This window comes from Meriones unguiculatus, chromosome 8 (genome assembly GCF_030254825.1).
Source record: "Meriones unguiculatus strain TT.TT164.6M chromosome 8, Bangor_MerUng_6.1, whole genome shotgun sequence".
NCBI lineage: Eukaryota > Metazoa > Chordata > Mammalia > Rodentia > Muridae > Meriones > Meriones unguiculatus.
The window spans coordinates 104,771,971-104,795,621 of NC_083356.1; the positions used below are offsets into that span (position 1 = coordinate 104,771,971).

The 23,651-nt window shown below is 39.0% G+C and overlaps 1 protein-coding gene and 1 long non-coding RNA gene across 2 annotated transcripts in view; one reads left to right on the forward strand and one right to left on the reverse strand.

Annotated features, from left to right (window-relative positions):
- Positions 1 to 21,492, reverse strand: part of Slc38a11 (solute carrier family 38 member 11) — a 40,591-nt gene extending 19,099 nt beyond the window's left edge. The window contains exons 1-7 of the mRNA XM_021627013.2: positions 21,276 to 21,492; positions 20,764 to 20,884; positions 19,130 to 19,204; positions 16,079 to 16,213; positions 11,187 to 11,252; positions 9,725 to 9,831; positions 7,162 to 7,241 (exon numbers count right to left, since the gene is read on the reverse strand). Of these exons, the coding sequence (XP_021482688.1) occupies positions 7,162 to 7,241; positions 9,725 to 9,831; positions 11,187 to 11,252; positions 16,079 to 16,213; positions 19,130 to 19,204; positions 20,764 to 20,884; positions 21,276 to 21,314 (623 nt within the window). The 5' untranslated portion in view covers positions 21,315 to 21,492. The remainder of the gene's footprint in view (positions 1 to 7,161; positions 7,242 to 9,724; positions 9,832 to 11,186; positions 11,253 to 16,078; positions 16,214 to 19,129; positions 19,205 to 20,763; positions 20,885 to 21,275) is intronic.
- On the forward strand, positions 58 to 22,233 carry LOC132656042 (uncharacterized). The gene is made up of 3 exons (XR_009593998.1): positions 58 to 175; positions 21,679 to 22,000; positions 22,120 to 22,233. It is a non-coding gene; the product is annotated as an uncharacterized LOC132656042 (long non-coding RNA).
- Positions 22,234 to 23,651: the final 1,418 nt, after the last annotated feature.

Sequence of the window (23,651 nt, forward strand, 5' to 3'; positions counted from 1 at the left end):
AGAAGAGAAGTAAGCAAAGCTAAGGTTCCCATGCTTGTGAGAAGAGAGAAAGCAGAAGGAGAAGAGGAAGCCAGAGAGAAGGAAGTGGCCACGGGGATATATGGACCATGAGCACATGGCCATGAGGGCTGGCCTGACGGAACAGAAACAACCCACACAGGAACAATTATGGCAGGTAATTTGGGGTGTGGAGCTAGGAAATAGCAAAATAGCTTAGAGGATTGATATCTGCCCGGTTAGGGTGCCTGAAAGCTTGTATTAATCTAAAGGCTCCATGTCTCCAATGTTTGGGAACTGACTGGGGTGGAGAAGCCCTCTAAGTCTAATATTTAATATTCCAGAACATTAGATAGCCCTGGCTGGCCTGGGATTCTTAAAGATCTGCTTATTTCTACCTCCCAAGTGCTGGGAGTAAAGAAATGCATCATCAAGCCCTGCCTGAGATGAACTTTTAAAATATTTCACAAGTGAGTGAGATCATAGGATATTTGTCTTTCTGTTTGTGACTTATTTTATGTAATGATTTCCAGAAATTACATGATTTTATTTTTTATGGTGTAATAGTATTAAGTTGTATGTGTTGTGTGTTGTATTTTCTTTGTTGATCAGTGGGTAGACACTTAGGTTGTTTCTATATCTTCATTATTGTAAATAATGTTGTCATAAGTAATTGGATAATTTCTGAGAAAGAATTACCTATCTGTGATGGCTGTTCTTGGATGTCAACTTGACTAACCCCAACATGGGGTACACCTGTGGGAGATTTTTTTTTCTTCTTGATTTGTGGGAAGATCTAATCTGGATGTTTGAGGTGGGAAGACATAGCTTTAATCCAGATCTTTTGAGGTGAGAAGACCTCCCTGTAATCTGGGCCATGCTTTCTGCTGGAAGCCTATAGAAGGGCATAGAAGAAGGAAGTTTTTGCTTTTTACCTGTTTGCTTTCATCTTGCTAGCAAGTCCATTCTTTCATTGGCATTAGAACCCAACTCTTTGGGATCCCAGCATATACTGAAGACCAGCTGGGACATGTGTCCTCATAGAGTAAGAAACTAACTGGATTCTTGGAGCTCCTGCTCATAGGCAGCCATTGTTTGATTAGATGGGCCACAGCCTGTATGTCATTCTAATACATCATATATATATATTGCTTCTTTAGAGAACTCTGACTAAAATACCATCCTTATCCATTAGATCACAAAAGAGTATAGACTACACATAAAAAGAAACAGTTTTTTTAAGGCATAAAATGTCTTTTAAATAAATGATTAAATTTGCTCTGAGACTTCCATGGAAATCAATGAAACATTTTAACCTGGGCCTGGAAGGATGGTTTGGGAGTTGAAAGTACTTCTAGCTCTTCCAGAGGATTGTAGTTTTCTTCCCAGTACCCATATTGGACCTCTTCTGACCTCCCCAGGTATGTGCACGAACACACACACACACTATCCAATTAAACAAGAGTAGATAGACCACACGGACTTTTCTTCTGTCCTAAGATCCCACTAAAATATCACTAAAGGAATGTAAATGGTTCCCGAGGGACAGGATGGAAGACATCAGTGGAGACAATGCTTTGTGAGAAGGAAAGTGGGTATTTATGTCACAACTGTGGAGAACTGTATGGAGGGCCAGGGTGGCTTGCCTCGTGCCATCTGGGAGTGTGGCTCGGATACCAGTGAGCTACTGAATGTGTGCCAGTAAAAGGGAAAAGCAAATAAAAGTAGGCACTTGAGAGACTGTCTGAAACAGGGAAGAGGTGATGGAGAATCCTGGGGTGCTGGGTGGTGGTGCAGGAACGAACTAAGAGGCTGATCCTTCTAGAAGGCACAGCAGGAAAGGATGCCCTGCCTGGCAGGTTGATCCATCATCTTTACTCTCTGAGCATTTGAGAGACAATAACCTTAGAAGGGGTTGGAAGGAAGTGTAAAAAGGGGAAATTACTTAACTTTAAGAGCTTTAGTGTCTATGAATTACAATGTGTGAAGAGAGAAAAGATCATTTAGGGCCTGGTATTTAGGGTCTGCAGCCTTAAGCATGGCCAGCACTTCAAAATGAATGATAGCTTTCTTTACATGCAAAAAAAAAAAAAAAAAAAAAAAAATCTGCACAGATGTTAATTATATCATTTTTGTTTACTCTTTTTGATGGGGGGGAGGTGCTGGGGATCAAAGTGAGGGTTTCCTGCAAGCTAATAACAAAGCTAAACATAGTCCTATATGCTTTTTAAGAAAAGATTTCTTTTAAAGCATTTTTATTTATACGTATGTCAATAGGAGTATATGCCCTGTGTGGGCATGCCTGTAGAGGCCTGAAGAAGACATCAGATCCTCTGGAGCTGGAGTTACAGCTGGCTGTGAGCTGCCAGATGTGGGTGAGGGTTTGGATTCTTGGATTCACACATCTTTTCTTTATTGGAAACCTAAATCTCAGCACTCAGGAAGAAGAGGCAAGTGGATGTCTCTATGCTTGGAATTGGCCTGATCTACATAGCAAATTTCAGGCTAGCCTGGGTTATGTTAAAGTCCTTGTTTCAAACATATAACAACAAAACAACAGCTGAGCTTCAAGGTATTGCTACTGGGTGGAAGGACACTGCAGGAGGACTGCAACAGGAGGCTTGAGAGCACCTGTGCCTTCTGGTAGCACACACTCAAATCCTTAAGCTGAGCAGAGGAGGCTCCCAAATACTCCATATTGTGGGCAGAGCCTGATTTCTATCGAGAGTGATGTAAGTTAACTGCTGAAATAAGACACGGCTGAGCGTTAAATGCTCTGGCTATGCCTAGGCACAGTGTTTTCCGTCACACCACAAGCTTTAAATGACCACTTCCCCCAGCTCAGCATCAGCTGGCTCCTCAGCTTCTGCTTCCTCCTAGCTCGTTTGCGCCTGACTCCGTGATAGAGATCTGTGTTTACCATGAGCTGCCCGGAAAAACCGTTCCTTGTGATTACTGACTAAATGCTGATTTTTATTTATTTATTTATTTTTGGTCAAAATTTAGGTTTGCTTCTTGCAAAAATGATCCATGTGAAAAATTGTAATCATGAACATGTTTTGTCACTTGAGACATCAACTTCCTTTGATTCTTAATACCATCTATTCTTTGATTCCCTTGCAGACTCTTCACAAAGGGTTGTTGCTTGGCTGATTTGGCACAATCAAGCAGGCAAGAGAGGGTAGAGTAGAATTTACTTCAAAAAATTATTATCATCATTATTAATTATTATGGTTATTACTATATGTTTTTGCATATGCAATTGCTAAGGAACATAAATTATGGGGGTGTGTGAGAACGTGTGCATGCAAAGGTCAGAGGTCAACACTCATCTCAACCTCAGTCACTTCTCCATCTTATTTTTCCCCCAACATAAGATTTTTATTGATTCTTTGAGGATTTCACATCATACACCCCTATCACATTCGCTTTCCAGTCCTATCCTGGCCACCCCCCACCTTGAGTCATACACCAGCCCGCCAGCAAAAATGGAAGTCCAAGATTTTGGTATCAATAAACTCGCTGGAGCTTGGTCAAACTCTCAGTGGCCTGCCCCTTAAATAGGGCTAAGCCCTTCCCCTCCCGCTGGAAGCATTCTATCAGTTCTTAAGGGTTCTCTGCAAAGGCTTCCTGTTTAGGCTGTTACTACCTATTTCTTTTGGGGGTTGGGAGGATGGAGAGGGAGTTCTTTCAATGGACCTGGAGCTCATTGTTTGGTTCAGACTGGCTGGCCAGCAAACTCAGAGACCTACCTGTGTCCACCTTCTTGTTTCTACCTTCCCAGTTCTGAGATCACAGGCATCCACCAATGATTCAGCTTTTTAAGCCGTGTGTGTGTGTGTGTGTGTGTGTGTGTGCTAGAGATTCGAATTCAGATCCACATCCTTGTGCTATATGCACATTATGGCTGAGCCATCTCTCCAGCCTAATAATTCTCCAATGTTATGAATATTTGTTAGAATTATGAGTGTTCTGTGGCTATCTGATGTTTACATGCCCAACAATAAGGAAAGGGGGTATTCTAGATGCCACTGAAGTAACTTATGGAACATTGTTATATCGTATGGTTTGTAAATACACCGACGGCATAAAATAATTTGTTAGAATTATCAGGGGAATTTTTTCCCCGCGAGGATATTGGCATTTTTTTTTTTTTGGTCACTTTAACTTACATGTTAAAGTGTGTTCTACCCATGCCATTTAATTGAAACAAAACGGGTACTGTAATTTTCAGGGCACAGTGGCTCCTCCACATTTCTAATCACTACTGTTTTGATATCTTTTGGGGACACTCATTTTCCTATTCAGTCTATTCAGACTAGGTATGACCCTATTCTTAGCTTTCTTAGCTCCAAGGGTAGGCACCTGTGACAAGATCACGAGCACAGATCCAGGAATAGAAATCCTTACAGATCCTCAACGGAGCCAATTGGAAATAATCCTTGCAGTGGACTGGAAGCAACTGAAAGAGAAAACTTTTTTTTTTCTCTCTTTCTGGGGACTTAGGAACGAATAGATAGAAGCTGAGACTACCTGCTCTTATGACAGTGAGAAGGCATTTCAGAAACTAGAGTTCAAACAAGAAGCAGAAAAAAAGAGATGGATGAAAAGAGAAGCCATGTGTGACCTCATTAATTGAGTTCCGGGATACAACCATACCCAACATGTGACCCTGAACCTTAAAGTTACCTTAGTAGATTGTTTTTTTGCTTCAGGATTAGAGTTTGGTGATTGTCAGATTGTCATTTACAACAGAAACAGCAACAATTCATACATCATAAAAGTTCAGTGATTGACGTTTGTCAAAACTTATCCTTCTCTTCCCCTAATATGTACTTTTTCCATATTTTTACCCATTTTTTCCTGATCTTATCTTGAATCCAATCTAGTTTATTAAATTGTAAAATTTTAGTTCTAGAATGGACAGAGTAAGGAAATTAATGCTTGCTGGGTCCTAGGGTACACTTTGTGTATCTAAATAACTGTAAAAAGTACAGATTTACTTACTAAGGTATGTTTTAAATACTGCTATTATTAAAATGCTAAAAATGTCATATAAAGAAAATAGTTTTAAATTTGATTGTTATTTCCGCATTGATTATAAGATACATATATTAATGACATCCAAAATAAAGATTTTTTTTTAAAAAGTGACTCTTATTTAAGTTAAAAAAAATAGGAAAAAAAAAACAAATGTAACTGCATTTTTATACTTGTGCACTTTCTGAAAAGCACTTAAGTTGCCTTGCTACCCCAATTTTTATAAAGCAAAGACCTAGAAAATATAATAAAACTGAACATAATTTCCAAGAAGAACTGTGGCTATATGAAGTCATTTCAGAAAGCAGAATTTATGGCCCTATGAGTTATGGAAAAGGAAATTGAATTGTGTTTTATTTTTAAAACACAACCACTAAAAAGGTGTTTCCATGGTAACAAGGTCAATATCAGCAGCCGTTACAGGCCTGCCTCTCTTCTGATAGTGGGTTTAAAGATCTTTTTTCAATACCATTTTAGAAGACCTGGAGGGAGAGAAATCCACAGCTTTTCTGATCATTCGTCTGAACTGAAAATGAAGAAAAGCACACATGGTGTATTGGGTTTCTCATGTTTTATGGATGATGGGCACCCGTGCCTGTCTTATTTTCAGAAAGAAGCCTGCTTGACTAGCTACTGTGCCAACCCCTACACAGATTAGCCTGAGTGTAAACAGGGCAAGCAGAAGTTGTTTGCAGAACTATTCAAACAGAAATAAAATGTGGCAGCATATGAAAAAACATACTTCTTAGACATCTAAATATTGGAAGAGTTAAATAAATAATCCCCATCATTGTAAATATTCAGTCCCAGATAAAATATTACATTGGCGGTGGAGGAAATTAAGGCTACATTTTTTTTTTTTAGAAATGAAACAAATAGCTCTTTAAGCTCTTTCAGCACAAAATAAGCTCATTTAACCTGACAGGAAGTGAATATCACTTCCTCTTTACCCTGATAGTTATCTAGTCATTTTCCCCGATAAACTGGGAGGCCAAATCAAATAAATTTCAAAGCTGCTGAGGGTGTGTAAGGGCTGGATTAATGACTCCCTTTTTCCTCCTTCCCTCCCTCCCCTCCCTCCCTCCTTCCTTCCTTTCCTCCCTCCCTCCCTCCCTTCCTTCCCTCTTTCCTCCTTCCCTTTCTTTCTTTCTTTCTTTCTTTCTTTCTTTCTTTCTTTCTTTCTCTCTCTCTCTCTCTCTCTCTCTTTCTTTCTTTCCTCTCGCTTTCCTTCTTTTATTCTTGTTACTCTTGAGAATTGACTTTAGGGATATCTTACATTCTACTCAAGCACTCTTCCAAGGAGCTGAACTTCCCCAGCTATCTGTGCCAGTTCTTATGGTAAAGCCCTGATCTTTCAGTGTGATGGTGTTGGACAAAAAGAACTTCCGGAGGTAACAAGGCCCAGATGAGGTCAGGAGGGCAACAACAGTAAAGCTGGTTGCAATATGATGACCTGTGGCAAGGGGACAAGAGACTCTACTGAATCAAATCATGTTGGCACCCTGGTCTCAGATTTTCTGTCTACTTGAGTCATGTATTTTGTCATTTTTTTTTCCTGGCAAGCTACGAAGCTTTTCATAAGCATAGGCACTAGGAGCCAACTTTCCAGAGCAGCAATTAATTAGGAGGGAAACAAATTATCTATGCACTTCACTTGCAATCACATCTAGTCCCCGTGTCTCCCCTCCCCCTTCTTTTCTTGGAGACCTTTCATAGAAAGCACAGTATTTTTTACATTCCCTAAGACATGGCTTAGACTAATTTTTATATTGTTTAGTACATTTCAGGCCCCTTATTGTATTTACTTACTGTAAGCCGTTTTCTGTTTCTTCCAGGTACTAACTGCATGGGGTTTCTTATTGCTATATGTATATAACCTCTTCCTTCTTTCTTATTTTCTATTTTGAGACTGAGTCCCCAGTATTTCAGTTTGGCCTTGACCTTGCTACCTAGCTGAAAATGACTTTGAACTCTTGATCTGGCTGCCTCCTCCTCCTCCTGGGCATATAGGCATGAGAAACCACATCTGGCTATATTGTTTCATTTCTGCATTTTTCTTATGTTTCTGAGTATGTTATATTTCAGCTAATATTGATAGAAAGTCAAAGATACAACAACACTTACATGATTGGCCCCAAGGAAACTGCTCTTGTCATTACTATTCCAAGAATTAGAGTTGTTAAAATTGTAGAAATGAAAGAGATCTGCAAAAGGAAATGTGAAGACATTGTCAGGACAAGATGCAGATAATTTATTCAAAATAGTGAATTATTCTTAAAACTTACATGAATTTAGCCATGGATTGTTTTATCCAGTTCCCTGAGTGGTTTATAAACTTTTAGGTCAGTCTACATACTTATGGGTATGTAACTACTTATCAGATCATAATCATTGTCCCTGAGCGATGAGCAGAAGATCAATTGTTCACTGTGATTTTGGAAGAAAACTTTAAGGGCTTTTATTTACTTCCTGCACAAGATACAGAGTGAGGACTTTTAATTTATGAAAGTAAAAGTGAAATTATCTCTTTCTCCCTTCAGGCTCCATTTTAGTATTGAATTAAGCTTCTTTCTATCTATAATTGCTTCTTCTATTTATATCTCCCCCATCTTCTTTCAACATAACATGCATGTACTCATCTTGGATGACATTCTTTTGTTAATGTCTGCCTTTTCCCTCTCTGCTCTCTAGCTCTGTTAGTCTATTTTTCTGATGCAGTTTGCCCTTTGCCTTGTATTTCTGAATCTGTCCTCTGTCTTCCTCTCAGTGATGAGTTTGTTTCATCTGGCTAAAACATAAGCTGCTGTGCACATGCTTGTGCTCTGGGTACTTACTACATTAGGTTTGTGTTTCAATTCTTCACTTAAAATGGATAAGCACATTTGAGACAGCTTCTACGACAAGTTAGAAAAAGAAGTCTCAGATTGCTTTAATTTCATGTGATTATCATTAACATTGGGTTTTAAGTTTTTAATCTATATTTTGAGATAAATGTCTGTGATGAGTTCCTGGTCTTGTGAGAAGAGAGAGAGAAAATATCAAATTGAAGCCCATGTCGTTAGAAGGTAACAGGGGTGGGATTCAAATGCAAGCTCATACTCCAGAGAACGCCTGTACTGTGCTTCGTTCACTGGGGTTTCAGTATGATACCTTCAAGGGACATGTAGGGAATTAATATGTTAAATATTACCATTTCCCATGAAGGTTTAGCTTTCTTTGCTAAGAAAATAACATTTATGTATCTATATTGAACTTGTGAAGTGAAAAAAAAAATTGCTAAATCATCCAGATAACCAGATAATGGACATATAAAAGTTTTTCTTTTAATACATTATTATTATTAATTCTTTGAGACAAGGTTTCACTATGTAGTCCTGGCTGGCCTAGAATTATGTATATGTAAGGTTGGCTTCAAAGTCATAGGTATTTTCCTGCCTCTCCCTCCAGCTCCTAAATGCTGGGCTTACAAGTATGCACCACCATGTCTGGTGTCCCTTTCAGTCCATCCTTGCGCGTCTCTGGATGGATGTTAGAGATGGAAGGCCAGGTGGTGAGAACACTCTGAAATGCTGGCTCTGTGTGCGACTTTGCCTGGAAGAAGGAACCTCAACATTGGACACACTAAGTCAAACATAAAGGCAGGAGTGAAATGTGATTGATAGCTGTAATTTTCAATACAGACCTTAAAAGGATCATGTGATTAACCCTTTAAAATAACTTATTATATGAATGCTTGGCTATGTAGATATAGTACCAATTATACTCTGAGTGAAATAGGAACAAAACTTGGCAGTAAGAGAATAAAATGCAGGGAAATAAAGGGTAGTCTATATAAATAAGTTTGTGTGATATGTCAAATAATTATTTAGTTAATTTTATTAGAAAGAATTTAGTGTCACTGGCCAAATTTTCAACAACTGATCAATCAACAAATTGTTATTTAAATCCACTGAGTGGAAAATGTACATAATAGACGTTGTAATTTATAAATGAAAAGAGTGTAGATCTTTTAAGTAATTAATCCTTACATATAATTTGATTTGCCTTTAGCTGATACACAAAGCATAACAATATAGATTAGGAGTATCACACAAATTTTGTTACATATATATATTATAATGCTTAAATAAGATTAAACTTTTATCTCTCCAAACACTTATCATTTCTTTGTCAAGCTTAGGTTAACTGTTTAAATTACCAACAAAAAGTTTAAGTTATATACTTCCTAATAAAGTAGACTTGCTTTAGATATAGCTTTTTGTATTTTGTAAATTTTAAATCCATTGTCTGATATGTTGTTTTCTTTAGAGAAGAAAAAGAAAGAACATATTTTGTTCACATTTAACCACCAGTTTCCTGAAACGAGCTGATCACAGTTTGCTCAAGCATACTTGTAACAATAGCTGTACAGACGGTCAGTTCTCAAAGTTAAGGCTACTTAAAATGTAAAAGCAGGACTGGAGAGATGGTTCAGTGGTTAAGAGTACTGGCTGCTCCTATAGAGAACCTGGGGTGAATTCCCAGCACCCATATGACAGCTCACAAGTCTCTGTAAACACCCCAATTCCAGGGGATCTCTTGCTCTTTTCTAGCTCCTGAAAGCCGATGGTGCACATACATACATGCAAGCAAAATACTCATTTACATAAACACATAAATAAATAAACCGTTAAAATGTAAAAATTACCTTTCCAAGCCTTGCTATATCTCGGTACAATGACAAAGGCAGAGTAAATGTAACTGTTGAAGCCACAATAATGAAGTGTCGACTAATAAAGAAACTTCCAGGATCAACTAAAATATAGTAAATATTCTTTAGTTTACAGGTATAAATGACACATTGGTAACATATTAACTACCTAAACATATCTTTATGAACAATGAGTTAAAAAAATCATAAATCCTATATAACGATGGTTTGAGGTTAACAACCAAAAGAATCATGTTAAAATAGAAATACACCACAGAAATGTAAATAAAGAATAATCCAAGAATGACCCTATACTTCATATGATGTCACAGACTTTTACATTCCTATGACTAGCCTCTTTAATAATTATTTATTCAAATGTGCATACATGTTTTGTTGCATGTATGTCTGTGTGTCATGTGCATGAGTAGGGCCCCTGGAGGTCAGAAGATGGTGTGGAATCCCCTGGAACTGGAGTTACAGATGGTTGTGAGCCACTCTGTAGCTGCTAGGAGTTGAACTCTAGTCCTCTGCAAGATCAGCCAATTCTCTTAACCAGGGAACCATCTCTTCAGCCCCAACAGCCTTGAAGTCAGTTTCTCTGCTCCTATACCACAAGCAGCCTTGCTCATACTTTCTGAATTACTCTCATAGCCATGAGGTGATATGCCAAATAGGAAATGGGTTTTCAATACATGTATGATTGACCCACAATGGAAAAAGATATAAATGTTCCTCAGATGCACGACACACTGGATTTTTGTATTTCCACAGTATGAAATACTAACAGTGGAAATATAAACAGACTCCTGATAAAGCCACAGGAAGTGACATGTCTCAGCTATCTACAATCTGCTGAGCTTGAGAATCCAGACTTAGAAAACTATGTGCTTTTTGGTGGCATTTACATGGTAATCTGAAAAAAAGCAAAAACTGTGAAGAAATCTGATGGAAGTTTATGAAATCTAGTATTTTTTTTTTGAGTCAGGGTTTCTCTGTGTTGCCATGACTGTCCTGGGACATATTCTAGCCTGAAACTTAGAGATCCATTGGCCTCTGCTTCTGGAGTGTTGGAATTAATAAAGCCATGCATGCACCACCATGTCCGGAGAAAAATGAGAAACTTTTTTTTTTTTTGAGACAGCATTTCTTTGTAAAGCCTTGGCTGTCTGCTTTGTATACTAGGCTAGCCTCAAGCTCACAGGGATTTGCCTGCCTCTGCTTCCAGAAGTACAGGGATTATAGTCCTTGTGACTACACCCAGCTAAAAAATAGCAACTTTTAAAAATTAGTTAAAAGTTAATTTAGATCTGTAGTCTAAGATGCACACAGATCATGGGAACTGCAAAGTCTATGAGGTGGTTCAACCCCACATTTAAATATTTTATTTATAAATGTTTGAATTACGTGATAGCTATGCAAAAAAAACTTATTCATCACATTTCTCATTTTCACCTACCTCCTGGGATCCTTTGAAAAACTTTGCTCAAAGTATCTCCAGTTATTATGTTATAACTTATCATAGCTGAAAACACAATGAAAGAATAGCCATTATTAAGCCTGCACATATTTTATCTTGCATGTTCCAAACACTAGCAGTTGTTACTAGCTAAATACCTACATAATTTTTAATGTGTATTACATATAATTTCTACTATGTACAGATTAACGATAACATGATAGATTTATGCTAGAGAGTGAACTTGAGCTTCAGGAAGATTTTCAACTTACAAATTGGTTTATCCCAGAATGCTCTCAATATTGAGTTTTGACACTCATTTAAAATATGATTTATTTTGTTGTTGAGGGTTAGTTTCCAAATACTTTTTCAGGAACACATACATGTGTGCTGCTTAAAGTGAAAAAAAAAATAACCATACGAAAAATTTAAGACACCCCCCCCAAGATACCCTCAGTTGAAAAGGCAAGGCTTTTGAAGGAAGTATATTTGTATATTTTTGTGGATAAGTATGAACTTAACTTCAACTTTAGCTTCTTTTTAATATAAGATATAAAGTCAACATTGTTTGAAATTTTCAAAGAATTAGTAGGATGTTTTATAAATGAAGCGTATTTGGTCATTCATTCGTGTGAATACTTTTATCTATTTAAGAAAAAGTGTGGGGACTCCAAGATGGTGGTTCCCAGTGCACAGGGTATTTGAGTAGCAGAAGATTAGATACTGTAGAACAAGTGAGTGTCTGGATGCTGACTCCAAAATGCTAATATCTGTGTTTCCTGGATGAAAGGAGGCATCCTTAGATCTAAGGACGCTCAGTTCCAGGCCCCTTCAGACAGCTCTTGGGTCTAAGAAACACACATAGTCCTAAGAGCCACTTGTTTGTCATGCTGCTTAAAAATATGCTTTCATGGCCTTCTCCTGGAGACAGAGATAGACAGGATGTTTGTTGCCAAGTTCATTTCCTTTTGTTTGTGTGAGGATCACACAGACAGGTGGTTGAGGTAAACAAGTTTGACTTCTGCATGAACTCACCCTTCATTGTATCAAGGTGCTTTGCTCTATAAAAAGGGATTATTAGAATAAACTGGTGTGTGACAGTTGTACTGGCTGCCCTCTTGAACAGAGGTGTAGTGTGCTGGTTTATTAATTTTTCTTTCAGCCCTCACCCCCCACTCAAAACCTGTTCAACTCTGTAGGCGGGCTCCAGCAGTTTGGCACCAGAACAGGGACTTAAGATACAGGGAAGCAGTGAAGGACACCATGGGTGTTGGTGAGCTCGGACCATAAAGTTAAGAGAAAAGGGCGTGGTGAGTAAAATTCGAGAGTAGAAATGGGACAAGGCAGTAGCCTCATGTTTTTTTGTATGGAATTTGATTAGAAATAGTCTGTATATGCAGCACAGGACTGAGAAAGTGAAACTTTTGGGGTTAGAGAGAAAGAGGAAAGAAAGATGGGAGGCTTCAAGACAAAATGAGGTTAAACCATCAGCTCCTCCAGAAGAGTTATATGTCCCTCCTAATGACAATAATTTCTTGATAGAAGACTTTGGGGATGACATAGATCATCATGCGAGCTTTGACACGCAGCAACCTTCTGTTTACCTAAACATGACTCTCAAGTTCCAAAAATGTACAATTCAGCATCCATACCCCCAACTCCTTCTGCCTCCCTGAGGACAACTCCTGGACACCAGGGACACAGGTCCTGGCCTCCAGTCCATGGTTCTATTCCTCTCCCAGTGGAGATGGGCTGGACAATAGGAGCATACAGGATCCTGATCCAAGATGGCTTTGCCCAGTGGAGTCTGAATACCAGGAGCGCAGTGTCTGTGGGATAAGCAAGCCATCGTGCTCCTTACTCCAAAATGCCGGTGTCCATATTTCCCCAGAGAGAAGAGAGGAACCTTACTACCAGATACGCATGGTACCACCCTCAGAACTCCTGGATATTCTTGTTATCCTGAGGACTACTTGGGATTCCAGAGATGTGCAGATACTGCCTAGGATGCATGGCTCTACTACCTGTCTTGAGGAGACATGCAGGACCGTAGGTCCAACTGGGGCACAACCAGCAGAGGACAGCTGTAGGATACCAGAGAAGATCCAACACCAAGCCCACAATCTTGGGCTCCTTCATGCCTGAGAAGCCCAGTGGGCTCCAGGAATAACCAAGCAACGTCATGGATAGCCAGATGGCTAAGTAAGGCCAGCATAAGAACACTATCAACAACAACCAGGGCAATATGGCAACAAAAGACCCAACTATCCTAATACAATAAGCTCTGGATATCCTAACACAGCTGAAACACAGGACCTTAAATGATGCTTATAAAGTTGATAGAGGCCTTTAAAGAGGAAAAAAATAAGCCACTTAAAGAAATACAGGAAAATACAATCAAACAGGTGAAGGAAATGAATACAATGGTTCCAGACCTAAAAATGTAAATAGAATCTGTAAAGAAAATACAAACTGAGGAAATCCTGGAACTGGAAAACTTAGGGAAGAGAACAGGAACCACAGAGGTAAGCATCAGCAACAGAATACAAGACTTGGAGGAAAGAATCTCAGGTGAGAAGATACAGTTGAAGAAATCGATACATCTGTCAAAGAAAATATTAAATAAAAAAAAAAAACCCTGACACAAAACATCCAAGAAATCAAGGACACATGAAAAGATGAAACCTAAGAATAATAGGAGTAGAAGAAAGATAAAATTCCCAGCTCCAAAAACCAGAAAATATTTTCAAGAAAATCATAGAAAATAATTTCCCTAACCTAAAGAAAGAGATGTCTTTAAACATACAAAAGGCTTACAGAACACCAAATAGATTAGCCCAGAAAAGAAATGCCTCCCACCACATAATAATCAAAACACTAAATGTACAGAAGAAAAAATATTTAAAACTGCAAGGGAAAAAGACCAAGTAATATATAAAGGCAGACCTATCAGAATCACATCTGACTCCTCAACAGAGACACTAAAAGCCAGAAGGGCCTGAGCAGATGTGTTGCAGACCCTAAGAGATCACAGACATCACCCAGACTACTATACCCAGCAAACCTTTCAGTCATCATAGATGGAGAAAACAAGATATTACATGACAAAAAAAAATTTAAACAATATCTATGCACAAACCCAGTCTACAGAAGATAGAAGAAGGAAAACTCCAACCCAAGGAAGTTAACTACACCCAAAAAAACACAGGATATAAATAGTTTCACTACAGAAAAACCAAAAGAAGACAAGCACACAAACATATTACCACCAATAACATCATCATAAAAGGAACTCACAATCATTGGTCATTAATATCTCTCAACATCAATGGACTCAACTCTCCAGTAAAAAGTCATAGGCTAACAGAAAGGATGCATAAACATACTTAATATTCTGCTGCATACAAGAAACACACCTCAGCCACAAAGATAGACATTACCTGAGAGTAAAGGGCTGGAAAAGGTTTTTCCAAGCAAAGAGACCCAAGAAGCAAGCTGGAGTAGCCATCCTAATATCTAATAAAATAGACTTTTAGCCAAAATTAATCAAAAGAGATGGGGAAGGACATTTCAGACTCAACAACAACAAAAAATCCATCAAGAGGTCATCTCAATCCTGAACATCTATGCCCCAAATACAAGGCACTCACATTTGTAAAAGGAACATTATTAAATCTTAAACAACCCTCAGTCCACACCCACACACACACTAATAATGAAAGCCTTCAACAACTCCATTCTTACCAAAGGGCAGATCATGGAGACAGAAACTAAACAGAGAAAAATGAAAACTAACAGATGTCACAAATCAAATGGGCCTAATTGATATTTACAGAACTTTTCACCAAAACACAAAAGAATGTACTGTCTTCTCGGCTCCACATGAAACCTTCTCAAAAATTGACTGTATAGTTGGCCACAAAGCAAACCTCAACCAATACAAGAAAATTGATTTAACCCATTGTACTTTATCAGATCACCATGGATTAAATCTGGGTTTCAACAACAACAGAAATAACAAAAGCCTGAAACACCAACCAAGGACCATGCATAGACTGGATCCAGGCCTCCTACACAAATGTAGCCAATGGACAGGTTGGGCTTCACGTGTGTTCCCTAGTAAGGGGAGCAAGGGGTGTCTCTCACATGGACTCTATTGCCTGCATTTTTTTTTTATTTTGATCACTTCCTTTTATCAGGGCTAGGCAGCTCCCTTCTCTGAGGAGTACAGGAGGGGAGGTGGGAAAAGAAAAGGAGGGTGGGACCAGGAAGAGAGGAGGGAGGGGCTACAATCAGGATGTAAAGTAAGCTAATTAATTAAAATAAATAAAAAGTGGACAACACTTTCACCATGTAGTACAAATATTGGTACACAGCTCCCCCAAATCTTTGTCTCCAAAACAAAACAAATTCAACTGTATTGAGCCGCCCTCAGAGAGAATTATTAGTTAGCTCACTCACTTTAAATCCCAACTCACTGTGTGTGTATCTGTGTATTTGTGCATGTATATGTGTATATATGTGTGTGTATGTGTGCATGTGTATGTATATATATGTGTGTGATATTTGTGTATATATGTTATATATCATATCAGTGTGTGTATATATATATATATACACTGATCAGAAAGAGGGAGGGAGAGAGAGAGAGAACAGGACAGGTAAGGAAAGCTGAAACATTAACCAATTTATTTTAGAAAAATGCTTACAGAATAGGTCAAAAGTACCAAATAATAAAAAAGAAAGTAGCTAAGATGCAAACACAATTTGGAAAACACTTCAACTACTAATTGTCTGTGATAACTCTCAAATGCCTACTAAGACTGCTATTATTCAGAAAGGAACCATGTTGGTACCAACTATTGTCACATCTCTCTTCACAACCATCTTACCTATGAAAGGGTACAGAAACTGAAGGACAGAGAGCAGCAGGTACCCCGGAAAGCCGAAGGTCTTGTTAACTAAAGACTGGTAGGAGTCTGTTCCAGAGAGGGCTGCTCCTTTTATCAGTAAAACTAAGGAAAAGTCTGTAGTAAAACAAAACAAAACAAAACACAAATCATTTCAGAAAGCATTTGATACAAAGGATTTGCATGCTTCAACTGAAATGTGTTTAGGAAAAAAATGAGTTGTTTTTGAAGCATGTTTCATGTTCCAGTTAGTGCTGACAAATATTTAATTTCCACCCAGGTGTATTACCGTAGCTTTAGTGCATTGTAAGCACATAATTATAAATCAGCAGAGAGAGAAAATGAAACCTCTCACCTGTGAATTGGGATTGGAAGAAATAGTTTAGTGAGCCCACATCATATTACATGTAAATAAGTTTCATGTAACCAAGGTTAACCTCAAATTTGCTGTGTACCCAAGGATGACTTTGAACTTCTGATCTCCCTGCCTCAACCTCCTGAGTGCTGAGATTATAGGCAAGTGTCATCATGCTGGGGTGTTGGAACATGGTCCTAGAATAGAGTTGTGGGAGGAGACTTCTGAGTGTCGGTGAGAAAACTCCAAGAAAACAAGACAAAGGTCTCTTGACCTCAGTTTCTTCAAAAACACAAAATTACTATTAGAATTTGCTTTCACGCCCCTCCTGGGTGTAGCAGATAGGAGTGAGTTTGGGAGTCACCAACCTGCTTGCAGTAAAACGACATTTACTACCTCTTCATCAGAGAATCTAAGAAGGCAAAGGAGGCTGGGTGTGATAGCGTATGCCTTTAGCACTAGCACTTGCAAGGCAGAAGCAGGTATTCCTCTGTGAGTTTGAGGCCAGTCGCCAGTCTGGTCTACATAGCAAGTTCTGTGCCAGCCAGAACTATGCAGTGAGACCCAGTAATCCACACACAGGCAAAAAAAAGAAAAAAAACAAAAAACAAAAGAACTATAGAGGCCTATAATCTCAGCACCCAGGAGGTGGAGGCAACAGGAAGGTCAAGGTTATCTGCTATCCCACAGCAAGTGTGTATGCCTGCCTGGAAATAAAGTGTTGTTTTTTGTTTTTTGGTTTTTTTTTTTTTTTTTTTTTTTGTCTCAAAGAAATCTAGAGATAAGTCGCCATTTAATTGTTCTGTTACTGAGTAATTTGCATAGGGTCAAATGGCTAATAAGGACCACCGGGTTAAGGACACAGGATTTAAATTCCAGCCTCGCTCCAGAACTTAAGGTTTTAATTACTTGTACCATAGAGCTGTAGCACTTGTAAAAATTAAAACAAAGACTGATTCCATTAAAAATAATAATTTTAGTGTTAATTTAAGGAAAAAAATTAATACACTGTATTTGTATATTTTGCTCTTAAGACAAAAGAAAGGAAATGAATTTAAAAATTAAGAAAAAATGTATCTTGAGATACACATTGTTTGGCTTTTGTGAGGGGAATCTTTTATTTATGAAAATTGTTCAGTGATTATGATGTTGTTGGCACATACGTGGGCCAATCATTCCTACTGGTAGTAAGCTTGTAGTGCATGGCTTTGGTGACATTGTATGTCACAGGTACACCAGAAACTGAACACCCTATTTCCAGTCTGACTTATTTACATGTAATATGATGTGGGCTCACTAAATGATTTCTTCCAATCCCAATTCACAGGCGAGAGGTTTCATTTTCTCTGTCTGCTGATTTATAATTATGTGCTTACAATGCACTAAAGCTTCAGTAATACACCTGGGTGGAAATTAAATATTTGTCAGCACTAACTGGAAAGCAGGAAATTAAAAGATGACAAGGCTTCTAAAGGTACTGTATTCGTACGCATATCATCGTGCCTACTGGGGAGAGGCTCATGAGACCTCACGCTACCTCGTAGAGCTAGGGACAGTTAGTGGTGGCTGGGTGAGGGAGGTATCATTTTCTCCAGGAGTACAGACACTGGGACACTGATAAATTGCATATGTTCTATTAATAATCCCTGCCTCTTCTCACACAAGTAACTGTAGTTAAACTCAGTGGGACACACACATACACACACACACACACACACACACACACACACACACTTACACTTCCAGGAATGAATGGAGAAGGCAGAGGAAACAGCTCTTGCGTGGAGACCACTAACACCCTAGGGCTTGGTGGTGTGTCTGTGGTACACCCCAAAGGTACCTCACCTTGCCCTACCTCTTCCCTTGGCGGCAAAGAGATGGAGTGGTTTTTGGCTTATCCAGGTTAATCGCCTGTATCCCTCAGGACAGCTGAGGGGATGTGTGCTGGTTGGTATGGGGCTGAGGTATTGGGTACTCATTGGTACGGGACATCTGCCTGTAGAACCACTCATAGTTGTCACCACAGCAAAATAAAAATAAAAACTCAAATAAAACCAATCTTCGGTTAACAGTTGATGCCCCTTTCACGGTGATCCCAAGTCAGAGGAAAGGGGCTGTTGCAGGAAGTGAGCTGGTAGGAGTTGGCGCTACCTGAATTAGCAAGGAGAGGTGGTCCTGGAGGCTGGGCCTGTATTTGCATGACGGGTGGCAACGCGTGGGTGTGAGTGGATATTTTGTGAGTGGGCAGGCGCGGAGAAAGCGATATAGAAGCAGCTTTCTGTTGCACAGGAAGGCAGCGGCGGACAGAGCACACAGAGGCAGTGCTGGAGAGAAGAGTCAGGGCCTGTACCACAATACACAAATACTGACAATGGCCGCGCATCCGCGTGCACTGTGGAACCTTGGAAACGACTTTCTCATCTACCCCTTTCTGCTCGGAGTGAAAAAAAGCACATGACCAGCTTTTAGGTTTGATGATATAACATGCCGCTTTTCCTAATCTGGTTAAAGGATTAGGAAGAAAAGCAAATCTCCTCAGAAGTGGTGCTTAAATTCTTTAGGACGCTTTGATGCACTTCTTAATTAACTAGGAAATCCAATTGCAGGGTACATTTGTGTAAGCAAAGAAGTCATTGCACAATTTAAATTGTAGGGACACGCAGTTATATGCTATTTACCTGTAATGTATGAGACCCAGAATAAAAGAAGTATGCCCAGGGGAAATCCGGCTTGCTTCATTGAGTAAGGCAACCCTGGAAAATCATAAAATGCCCAACCCTCACATTAAAAAGACATAAAAGTGCAAAAACATCCTACAATGAGGTTCATAAAATTATTTTTTACTGCTTTGCGGATATGGATAATTTTAGATTATAGACTATAAAATATTCAAAATAAAATAATTCAAGCGTTTTCATCCAGGCTATTTCTTTTTTTGGAAAATGTTTCTTTTAAAAACAACACTCCTGAGTGCAGTGAAGTGGGACATTTTCACATCGCTGGGTTAACTTGGACAAGGCTTCACGCCAGGAATAAGTTCTAGGATTCTGTCGGATTGAACTGTCCACACTCCATGATACACAGAGACAGACTTTTAAATAAGCCTGTGTTTCTGCTCACCTCTGCCTCACCTCAGGAACCTCCAACTTATTGTTCATCCAAAAAATGTATATATAGATTAACATAAAGCCAGAATTTGCATCAACTTGTGAAAGAAATAAGAAAATTACCACAGGGGCTAGAGAAATGGCTCAGCAGTTAAGAGCACTTTTTGCTCTTGACAAACACCCATTTCCTAGCACCCACATGGTGGCTCACAACCATCCTGAACTCTAATTCCAGGGGATCTGATACCCTCTTCTGACCTCTTTGGGTACCAGACATACATGTGGTATACATACATACAGGCAAAACACTTATACATGCACATAAAATAAAATAATAAATAAATATAAATTTAGAAAAACAACCCATTTGATAACCTTATGTTTTTAAGTAAATTAAAATACAAAAAATTTTATAGTTGAAAAGTTACATATTTGGCCGACATTGCAGTAGGCAGGTTTTTCTTTCCCCTGCGTTTTCTGCTAAAAACAAATGGAAATTTTTCAGGTACAAAAAAAGAATAATAAATGCTGGAATGTATCTATTAATGTAATGCAATACTGTTTTAAAGTGTTGACTTTTTTAGAAGCTTTCCGTCGTTACCTCTCATTTATTGGAATAAGGTGGAGTATTCTCATCAATCGTAAGAACTGTTGTAAAGGAACTATATTAATGACTACATATGCGAACCTAAGATTTCAAAAGTTCAAATTTCAATTTTAACATCATATAGGCAGGTAAGGAAATTTTGTCTAGCTTAATTTTCATAGGATTGTTAAAAGTCTCACATTTAAACTTTTTTTTACACATAATGTATGCAAGAATCTGGTAGTTTCGCAGTGATACTAGGAGGATTTAAGTAATTCTGCTTCAGAAGGGAAGAGTTAGATGAAATCATCAATTGAGCAGGCAGTCTGTGAAAAAGCCCATTTTCCTGGCACCCTACTCAGTCCCCCTCCCCCACGAGAGGATGCTGTCTGCTGTGGCGGGAGACAGTGTATCTTCAGTATAAAGAGGACCGAACATTACCATACTGGAGAAGATAAAAAAGAAAGACTTTTATGAAAGAAAACCAGCAATTTCCTCATATAAGTGTTTTTTTTTTTCTTTAACAATAACCAGCGAATGCTAGCCTAATAAGAACGGTTTGAGGGGCTTGTCTTTTTTAACTTCACAAACAAGAACCAAGGAGACACAGGTGGCTTACCTATTATTCCGGATCCTATAACAGAATTGACTATGTTGAAAACAGCTGCATACTGAGTCGATGTCCCTTGGTGTTCACGTCTAGAGACCAGGCTTTCTCTGTCACTCGGGTCTGTCTCTCTCTATTTTAATAGATAAAATAATGATAAAAAATATTTACTAGTTTGAAAATGGAAAAAAAAAATGTCAGACCGGTGAGCAATGCAGGATCCAAACACAGTAGTGACATCAAACAATGCCTATAATGTTAATAATGTGACAATGAAGAGGAAAACAGAAATGGCTAGTAATCCCAAAGAACTTAAAGTCTATCCTTCGTCTCCATTGCTTTGACCCAACTCCAGAGTTTGTCATGATTTCATGAAATCAAATAGGTGGTTGAAGTTACTGAAAACTGTCTGGCAAGTAGGTGTAGGTCAGATAAAGTCACATCTATCCCTTTTTGCTAAACCAAGACCCCAGCCTGAAACTTTACAGGAACTCTTCAGCTCCTACCCCTGTTGCCAGTGTTACCTGCAGCTGCTCCCTCAGCTCTGGCTGCTGGTAGCTCATGTCTGCACAAGGAAAGGTTCTGGGGCTGGGAAGCCTGCTCCCACCTGGCTAAGCTCTCCTGCCGTTTTTTGTTTTTTTTTTTTTTTTTTTTTTTTTTTTCTTTTTTTTTTGCCTTCAGTCAAGGTCTCCAGAGAAACGGAGGGAGCCGGTTCCGCGGGTCCCTGGGTACCCTAGGAGCCAGACGGCAGCTCAGATGTCTCCGCCTTCAGTGGGCGGGTTCTTCCTGCTGTCTGCTGCTGCTGGGGTGCTGTGGGATGTTTCCTACCAGCAGCCCATCTCCACCTCACTCACTGATGTCTCTCCCTCAAACTGCGAAACACCTGTTCCTCCCCCAACGTTTTCGCTTGCTTCTGTTTGTTCCTAGCTCAGCTGTTGGTTCCTATCCTGGAGTCTGAAGGCAGCTAAGAAATCAGCAACCCAGCAAGTACCCTTCCCCACAAGAGTGGCTTTCTACCGGGGGCTCCATCCCCTACACCTCTTCTTGGACTGAAATTTTATGACTTTTATATTAAGTGGAAAGTTGAAGCTTCACAAAGAAATAAACAGAAAGCAAAACACAACCTAGAACACTCTTCCTGGGATCTTAGCAAGCTTGTTTGCTGTGCGTGCATCAGTCAAAGGTACCCTGATAGCTTTGGGAAAAGACACATAAAGAGAAAGGCAAGACAGATTGATACTGGATCCAGGTAATGTATCTTAAAAAAGGGGAAAGGGACAGACAGGTAACAAAAAGGGAAGGAACCTAGAATATCTGGACCAGGAAAAACCTTAAATGAACTTCTATTTATCTTTCTGTGTTAAACAGAATGAAGGAGCCTGGAAGGGTATTTCGCTACACGGATGGAGAACGTCCTCTTGGGTAATACGAACACCAATACATAGCTCCTAAACAAACAGAGACGATTTTTTTTTAACTCATGAACATTTAAAATTATGAAAAAAAAATTAATGTACTTTAGCTGGGGCCTGGGGAGGCAGCTTCGTGGCAAGCTGGCATGAAAGCATGGAAACCATTGTTTGGCTTCTCAGAACCTCTTGGCTGCCAAGCAAGTGTGGTGGAGACAGGATTCCCAGAGCAAGCTCGCTGGTGGGCAGACTTTGGGCTGAACTGAGAGATGCTCCCACAGTGAATGAAATGGAGACTAATGGAGGAAAACGCCATCTCAGTTCTGGGCCTCCATACTTGCATAGACAGACATCCACACACAGCAACACAATGTGCAAAAGAAAGATAAGGGTTTTGAAAAACCAAAGATCTATAAAAGTTCTCCACTACCCTCTGCCATGGATTGAAGAAGTTTTTAACATTTGTCCTAGCTTTGTATTTTGTAAAAGTGAACACTTAGTGTTACAGCAAAAACCCCATTGACTTCCCATTCCTTCTTCCTCACAGCTTTAGCGTCACCCAACTCATGAAGTTACCGATACTTTTTCCATCTGTCATTCATAAGTATTTAATTGTAACCATAAGTGATATGTGTATGTTTGTATGTGTGTGTGCATCATGAATGGTCTATAGTGTTGTAAGCCACATTCAACACTGTAATCTCTTTTCAAGATTTACAGAATAAGAGAAAATATTTGGTTGAATTAAAGAATATAGAGATGACAAAATATAGATTAGCTTAAGTATGTCCTAATTTCTGTACCATGGTAATAAACAACCTGATATAATTTGAAAGGATATCATACTGTCAGTGAGTAGTAATATAGTATAATAATAAGTATACGAATTCTTAGTAATAAATGCAGCAAAAATACAATCTCTTCAGAGAAAATCATGACACTCAAGGGGCATTAAATAAGGCATAAGTGGACAGATATCTTGTACTCATTAACAGAAAGGCTAGATGTACTAAGATTGTCAATTCTAAATTTAGCTTACAATTAGTTTTACCATATGCACCACAAATATTTGAGACTGTAAACTGAAAAAAATTGTAAAATTTTACTTTAAATGGGCATTACTAAGAGGAAAATAGCAAGAGGGGGCAGGAGGGAGCAGGACAGTAGTCCCCCACTAATGACTAGGTTTTGATAAAAGTGATGTGCATTATTTCAGATACCAAGTCAGAGATGTGTTGGTGGACACTGAATTGCTGTTACTCTGGTCATGTTAGGAATTCTAATTGTGTATGGAGAGGCTCATGAGGTAAGCAATCTCTACAATGTCAGGTGACTGAGACATACAGGTCCTTCAGCCTCAGTCTTTAGCTGCAGCTCCTCAGAGCAACCTAACTGTAACTACATGAGAGACCCAGGCTGTCCAACCAAATTGCTCCTAAATTCCTGATATATGGGAAATGTCAGATAACAAGTGTTTTTGGTTTTCTAGGC